Raw genomic sequence first — 8,566 nt, 5'->3', positions numbered from 1 at the left:
TTGAGAACAGAAAGAAGATACAAAAATTTTACACTATTGTTTTTCTGAGAATCAAGAGACCAAAAATACTGAGCAACAATAGAGAGAGTAAAAGTGATGGATTTCTCATTGTGTGCGTGAGAGATCGAAAGAGATTTTTTCTCGGTTGTTTTTTCCTGGGAGCGTTGTGACGGAAAAGAACTGCTTGCACAAAATTCAAGGCAGAGCCACAAAACGTCCTAAAGAGAGTGACCTGGTCGCAACTCAGCCGTCACTTTGTTTTGTGTCTTAATCTCTGTTTTGCAAGTGTGAAATCGGCAATTGTTCCAACAATAGCTGGTGTGGGAAAAGAGAAATTTGTGTCCCCAGCTTGACATTCCTGTGTAATGGTTGGTGGTGGAGTTGGGATAAATTTCCCGCAACATCCCTCACATACGGACTCCCTATTAACTCCAGGACGATCCCACCAGTTGCACTCTATGGTAAACACTGGTCTGTCCTGCAACTTACATTTGCGTTCAATTTCCTTTGGGCAAAAGTTGCAGTTCGAATCATAAGTAGTTACGTTAGTGATTACATAAGCTTCACCAAGACTACATGATGAAATGGCTGCCACCTCTAAAACACCAAATCCAGGTTGTTATGCAATAACAAATTCAAAAAAGTAAAACAAAGAATGATTCAGTATAGTGATCAAGTAATAACATTAATAAATTAAAAGGTTAATGGAAAAACAAGAAGAACAATCTGTATAAATACAATCGCTTCAAACTGGAATAATAAAATAAAAATAGATTATCGTACCTGGGCAAGAAGATAGGGAAATGAGTAATAAAACAAGATAAGAACCAGTGACAAGAAAATATGAGGACCTCTCGGTTATTGCCATCTTCTTCAGAACGAAACAATGAACACTACTTTCTTGTGCTTATTGAATCGTATGAAATCCATCAAAACCCTTCCTTTAGTTTCTTTTAATTTGTTCCGGTTGGGGAAACTGCAACCGATCAAAACCCTTCCTCATAAACTCAACAGAAATTCAATTACGGCTGCAACTCTTCTTGCCATTCTTCTTCAGTCACCCAAAAAATAGCACCGCATTTCCTAGTTTTCATCATTCTGAACCAAAAAACATAAGCTAAGAGCAGTAACATATGTATGTCTAAACTCTAAACCAAAATTATATACTAACAAATATACATGCAAGCGGTAAGCGTTATTTTACAGCAAGTGAATGCAACAAAGACTAAAATTGTGAATCTCATTTGTAGCGGCAGTACCGTCAGGACAATGAACACTTTTCCTAGTGGTAGTAAGATAATCAGCATAGACTGTTGTTAAGAAAGTAGGACTTGTAACGAACCATAAAGTATTCCATCATTTTGCAGTTTTATAGCATGCTTAAATGAAATAATCAGTCTTTTCTTGGAATTGCTCAAGCACTTCTGAATAGCCTTTTGCTTTCCTTTGCAACAAAAACTGCAACCAAAGCAAAATCAAGTATATATTAGGGTGGATATTACAATAAGATATGATGTAAGTATTTGAATAGAGTGGATGCAACTGGTTACATCACGTTTTACTACCATTCGACATATGACGTAACTGGTTACACCCAGTGTTACTACTATTCGACATAGGACGTGATTGGTTACATCCAGTGTTACTAATATTCGTCACCGGACATAACAAGTAGGACATGGGACATAACTGGTTACATCCAGTGTTACTAATATTCGTCACATGACATATCTTTAAACCTGGATGAAACTGTTTTCATCTATTTTTAAACTACTAAAACAATATACACTGCATATTAAAACTGGATGAAACCAGTTCCATCCGGGTAAAAACCTGTTGAAACAATTTCATCCAAGGTTTAAACTGCTGGATGAAACCAGTTTCATCTAGGTAAAAACCTGGATGTAACTATTACTCGACATAGGACGTAACTGCATACTAAAACTGCTGGATGAAACCAGTTTCATCTAGGTAAAAACCTGGATGTAACTATTATTCGATATATGACGTAACTGCATACTACTATTCAGTTAGGTAAAATACACTGCATACTACTATTCGACATAGGACGTAACTGGTTATATCCAGTGTTACTAATATTCGTCACAAGACATATCTTTAAACCTGGATGAAACTGTTTTCATCTATTTTTAAACTACTAAAACAATATACACTGCATATTAAAACTGGATGAAACCAGTTCCATCCAGGTAAAAACTTGTTGAAACAATTTCATCCAAGGTTTAAACTGCTAAAACAAAATACAGTACATATCAAAACTGCTGGATAAAACCAGTTTCATCTAGGTAAAATCCTGCTGAAACAATTACATCCAAGGTTTAAACCTGATGAAACCAATTTCATCACATGTAAACCAAATTCATTCAATTTCATTCATAACATTGGAAAAAAATCAAATAACCAGACTCATACACTACAACTAATTTCATTCATTAAATTGAAAAAACTCAAATAACCAGATGCAAACCAATTTTATTGAATAAAATACACATCCATTGAAATGAAAATAAAACAACCAATTCAACAAATTAACCTACTGAAATGAAAATAAGAACAACCAATTCAAAAAATTAATCATGCAATTCTGAAAATAAGAACAAATCAAAGTTAGGGTTTCAAATCTTACGAGTTATAGGAGACATTCTATGGATAGATTGAAACCATGATTCTTCAAATACACTGAACTGATCGATCGATTGAAATCCTAGAAACTTCTCATTCTGTAGTGTATTGTTGATGGTGTTTTGCAGAATACGGTGTTGTTGTTGAGCAAATATTGTTGATGAAACTGATTTCTTATAGTGATGTTGACGAAACTGATTTGTTGTAGTGATGATTGTTATGAGACGGTGGATGAAATCGTTTTCTGCTACTGTTTATGGTGAGGAGATGGTGGAAGAATTTTTTTCTCTTCTGGTTTGTGAGAAGATGAAGAAAGACGATGGTTTTCACTTGAAGAGAGAGGGAGAACGTGGTTTTGTTGAAGAGAGAGGGAGAACGTGGCAGTTACAAAAGGGTAGTTCCGACAGTTTCAATTAAAAGATTCCTCTGTCCATTTGACCCATGCAAAATGTCTACCGATCCATTTGACCCAGAAGAAGTGCACTTTTGACTATATAGCCCATTTTCTGTATATTAAGAGACCACTGGTTCAGGACAGACCATCCAAGTAGACACTACAAAAACTGCAATGGAGGAAGTGTGATGTGTTTAGTGTACCTCTCTATACCAGAATCACGTTTCCAAATGTTATGAATCTTATGATGATGCCTGAAAGAGATGGAGGAATATGTAGCTGGCAAATCTAATGTAAACAGCCCAACTAGATCCTTTGTCCCTAAGCTCTATGTCCCCTTTCTCACCTTCTCTTGTTGGCCCTACGTAAGGAGATACCCGACGAATTATATCCTGGAACGTCTGTTTGTTTGTTTTTTACTGACTTTATAGATCGATCATAAAGGCTTAAGATTTGCTTTAAACCTATAGTAAAAAGAAAGGCTGATGAAGAATCAACGTAAAAATGGGAAAGGGACCCGACTAGGAAACACAAGGATATTAGCCATATTATAGCAAATGCAACGGTGCGACCAAAACTAAAGACCAAAAACGAAAGAAAAATAAAAAAATTGGGTTTAGTCTGTAGTGGAGAATAATGGAAAATGATTAAAATTTGGTCAAGCGTACATTATACGTCCGCCCAAGTGAGACGGACTTTATATGTTGGCCTGGTGATGATTCACCACATGTGCCACAAGTGGATGTGGTTTAATATATTGGGTTGTATTAAATAGGCGGACTTTATATGTTCGCTCCATCATCGCACGCACATTTAATCACCGTCACACTCCAAACGGTTATTATACCAACGCCCCATTCCAGGCAAACTTTTAGCCTCCGCTCGACCAAATATAGTTTTGGTCCGAGTTACAGACCAAATATAGTTTGATATTTGGTTATACTCTAGTTTTTAATCTTTACTCCATCCCACTGTGTCTGCTTTCTGGACCAGATTTATGGTTTTACTCGTCCACTGTGGTCGCTCTTAGCATACCTGTATATATCATCTTCCAACCAAAAATGATTTCTCTCTCTTCTCTAACACCCCCCCCCCCCCCCCCCCCCCCCCCACACACACCAAAAAAAAAAACTCATCAACTTCTTCTTTCTTTGCTCAGATCTAGTTCAAGATTCGTTTTCTTTGAGTGATTTAAGGTTTATTTGTTGTTTTTCAATAATTTATTCGCTATTAGAGCGATTTTATCTTCGCTATTAGGGGCGATTTATCTACACTTTCAGAGTGTTTCTTTCTAACGATTTGTTCGTGTTTGGTTATCTTGTTACAAGTACATCTGCGATTCGGCAGGGTAAGATCAATTTCTTCTTCATCATAAAAATAGATCTAACGTTTTCCGGGTTATTCGTTGCATATGAAGAATTTTTGGACAAATCACTCCTCAATCATGGGAGCATCTCTTTTTCTAGAAGAAAATCTATCAAAATGGTCGAATTATAATTCCGGATACCATTTCTTCTCCAATCTCAAAATACAAGACTTAGGTGCTTCGTTGTAAATCGCTCTTTCTCTTCGCGATTTATTTGCGCTTTGCATCCTTCTTTGTATTTATTTCATATTATGATGTACTTGTTCTTCTTGAAAACCATCATGTAAACGTTTCTATTTGGAATGAAATATTTATGGTTTGATGATAAAAAAAAATAATAAAAAAAAATAAAAAGTATATATACCATCATCAACCGCTCAAAATTATCAACCAACCAGAAAATTTGTATAGCCTATGCAGAACTCAAGATAAAATTTATATTTAAGCTCGGTTTTATCTTCAGAGGAATATGAATATGGATTGATAAAATATATCTATGACCTGAGTTCTGAAACTCATTCAACACATGATTTACCCATAGTGGATGTCAACGGCCATAGACTTCGTTTTTTGGGTGATCGATAATTATGAATTTAATAGGTCATTTTAGGTAATTCAAAAGTCATATAACTGAAGAGAGAGATAAGGCGTCTGTTGGCGTCTGTTGGCGTCTCTCTATTATCTCAAGAGACTGGCTTAAAACACGCAGCTCAAATAAACGACAGAGAAACCTTGGACACGTTCTGAGTTTCTCTCTTAGTTCTTTTCTACTTCTCATTCTCTCTCTCTATTTCTCTCTATTAATAAATATTATTGAATACGTTTGTTAGTTCTAAAAAAAGAGATAGCTCTAAGCAAAAGAAACCTCAAAATAGATCATCAAACAGTACTTTGATTAGATAATATATATATATAGTCGACAAATCAGGTTGATTGAGATAGCGAAAGGAAAACATACAATTGATCACCATCACGAGAGATAAAGGAATAAGGAATTTAAAGATCATCTGATGAGTTGAATAGTAGTCACAGTGATGTGAGAGATATTATTGATCCATCAGAGTTTGCTACGTTTAACGCATGTTTGCTTCACGCAAGCAGCTAAAAAAGATGGTTGCTGCTGCTGCCTTCGTCGCGTGGCTTTAAAGATTTTTCTCTTTCACAAGTACTATTACCTATATTATTCCTACAATTATTTAGAAGATTTTCATTTTCTTTTTAATTTTTTTAACAAACCCCAAAACTTCAACTACTCCTACCTAGCTAGCTACTAGAAATTAAATCTTTCCATATTTCTATACCATCTTGCCTCCCCTCCTCTCTCTTTGTCTCTCTCTCTTTAAATCAACGGTACTAGACAGGATTCAATCTGCAAACCAATTTGCTTCATGGGTTATCTCTTCACCAGTTCCAAAGAGCCACAGAGTCAATATAAAGTATAAACAAATCTCGATCTCTTTAATAGTAGTTGAAATTGAAGTGAACTGCCTCTTGTTAAATTCTCCGGTACTAGCATCTACAAAGAACGTTTGCCTCTTGGGTTTCTCTCTCTTGCTCTAGCTATAGCTATACTAGTATTAGGGTTTTGAAAAAATGAGTGCAAATGCATGCAGTAGTAGTGGTGGTGGTGGAGGTGCTAGTAGTGGTTGTGGAAGTGGTGGAAATAGTAGTGGTGGTGGACCATGTGGTGCATGCAAGTTTTTAAGAAGAAAATGTGTAAACGGATGTATATTTGCACCTTACTTTGATTCAGAACAAGGTGCAGCACATTTTGCTGCTGTTCATAAAGTTTTTGGTGCTAGTAACGTTTCCAAACTACTACTACATATACCAGTTCATCGTCGTCTTGATGCCGTTGTTACTATTTGTTATGAAGCTCAAGCTCGTCTTCGTGATCCTGTTTATGGTTGTGTTGCTCATATCTTTGCTCTTCAACAACAGGTACGTATATATATTTATTTAAACTAATCAAAACTTCATGTCAGGAATTAATTTTATTCATGATCAGATATACTTATATAACATTTTTAATTAGCCCATAATACATCAGTACTGCACTCATATAAAAATTTCACTATACTGATCAGGCTTTTGGTTTAGTTTAAAACATAGATCCATTCCCGTTTCCCGGTCATTGCTAATAGTACTATATTGCCAATGATATTTTTTGCTTGACTATGTGAATTGTAGTTCTTGTTGTATCAGATCTAAGACTTAGAAATTAACAATCATTTCTAATGAATTATTTTTAGGTTATCATCACATAATTATCATTATGGAAAGTGGAAACCCATATTAAGAGATTTAAGATAGAGGGTTTGAATCGTTTGATCATTATTATTATGTAGAAATTTAAGTGTTGACGAGTTTTAAACGCATAAGTAAACCAAAATTAGAAGAAGTTTAGGGTTATAAGATGATTCCGACCATAGTTGAAGAACACAATTATACATGTCAAGAGTTAGGGTTTCACTGAAGAAAATATCTGCGGTATATCTGATCTTCAAATGGTGTATCAAATTTGCTAATGATCCTTCTGCACCGAAGTTTTTTCCTACTTCTGTAACCGTCACCCATATGGTCACGTCATCTGCTGAGAACTAAATTTAGGTTACATTTCATGAGTTTTGATTGCCTACTCTACAGAACAATTAACACTACCCTAGTTTAGACTTCTCTAGGTGACACGTGGTTAACAAACTGGGACCTACTGAGTTTTCTATGGTTGATAGTTCATACGTCAGTTTTTCTAGCAGGTAGTGTTCACTAGGTTACACGTGGCACTGAAGGTTATGTGGAGTAAGTGTACATTTGTAACCCCTGAAGTATGGGATATGTGTTCCTCTTAAACCGGAAACCAGTCGGGTTTTCATGTGATAAAAACGGGCCGGGTTATTAATTTCCGTTTCTTTTGTCTGAAAAGGGAATATTTTCCCTTTTTGGTATATTTTAAGTACAGACAGCAAACGCGATCCGAGTTTTGGGGATTTGAGTGGGTCCGAATGATTAATAATTGTTAATTTTCCTCATTTTGAGGGGACATCATTTGAGGACTAGCTTAAGTGACTAAATTAATATCGATTAACCAGTGTAGTTAGCATGGTAGTTAAGGTCTGTAAAATAATTGTTAAGGGCTGTTTTTTGTGTTGGTGAATAATCATCTGTGGACTTTGCTCGAGTTTGTTTTTGCCAGCTTTGTTTAGTAGCTGTCTAGCTGAACGTCTGAACTAGATTGAAATGTGCATCAACTTTGAGTTGATGGTGTGCTAACTAGGATTTTGTTATTTCGTAACTGATGTAGGTGGTGAATTTACAAGCAGAATTAACATACTTGCAAGCTCACCTTGCAACATTAGAGCTTCCATCTCCATCGCTGCCACCATCACTTCTCTCGCCGCCGCCACTTTCCATATCCGACTTGCCATCAGCAGCTACTATGCCAGCCACTTTCGACTTGTCTGCTCTTTTTGACCCTCTAGTGCAACCACCATGGACAATGCAACAACAGCAGCAGCAACAACAACAACAATCCAGACATAGTACAGATATTGTTCAACAGTTTGGAGGTGGTATTAGCAGGAACCTAAACGATATTCCGTCAGCTGGTGGAAATGGTGATCTACAATCATTAGCGCATGAACTCCTCCATAGAAACGGTTCATTAGGGGTCTCAGCACCGTTGGCCGGTCCTTCTGCGCCACCACCTAAATGAACATACTGGAACGCTAATGAATAGTACTGTTCTTTGATATACAAACTAACCCTAATGAGATTATTGTTACATGAAGTCTGATTACGTGGTTTTTCCTTTAGGGTTGTTCTTTCATCCATGGCATGGTTAAGTATGAATTTCACACATGGAGTCATGTCGTTCCGAGCTTGGTTCAACGGATTGCTCGAGTTTCATAACCAGTGTAAAATGTTTCTGGTCACATTCTCTTTACACGGGTCTGAGACTCTGAATTCGTTCATTTTTACTAATATCAGCTGATATTTTCAACTCCCTTGGACCCTTGCAAGCTTTTACGTTTCAGATGTACTGATTTTTTTATTTATTTAGAATAACTGAATACCTTTCTGTCTGTTCGTTTTCAGATTCCGAACTGTTTCTGAAATATATTCAAAAGGTTACCCATTTTCACCTAACAAGTTAGAACTGCTGC

At 36.2% G+C, this 8,566-nt stretch overlaps 1 protein-coding gene across 1 annotated transcript; it reads left to right on the top strand.

Annotated features, from left to right (window-relative positions):
• Positions 1–5,646: 5,646 nt before the first annotated feature.
• LOC113306575 (LOB domain-containing protein 18-like) lies at positions 5,647–8,539 on the top strand. The gene is made up of 2 exons (XM_026555503.1): positions 5,647–6,344; positions 7,705–8,539. Exons 1-2 carry the CDS (start codon positions 5,997–5,999, stop codon positions 8,113–8,115), a joined length of 759 nt encoding a protein of 252 aa, XP_026411288.1. The 5' UTR covers positions 5,647–5,996; the 3' UTR covers positions 8,116–8,539.
• The last annotated feature ends 27 nt before the right edge of the window (positions 8,540–8,566 follow it).

This window comes from Papaver somniferum, chromosome 8, assembly GCF_003573695.1.
Source record: "Papaver somniferum cultivar HN1 chromosome 8, ASM357369v1, whole genome shotgun sequence".
Classification (NCBI taxonomy): domain Eukaryota; kingdom Viridiplantae; phylum Streptophyta; class Magnoliopsida; order Ranunculales; family Papaveraceae; genus Papaver; species Papaver somniferum.
Note: the sequence above shows the minus strand (reverse complement) of the source record. Positions and strands in the feature narration are given on the sequence as shown.

Excerpts from the sequence above, each read along its gene's own strand:
- LOC113306575 (XM_026555503.1), top strand. The coding sequence starts at position 5,997 with ATGAGTGCAAATGCATGCAGTAGTAGTGGTGGTGGTGGAGGTGCTAGT. Across the intron at positions 6,345-7,704 it reads TCTTTGCTCTTCAACAACAG|GTGGTGAATTTACAAGCAGA; the intron begins GTACGTATATAT and ends TAACTGATGTAG.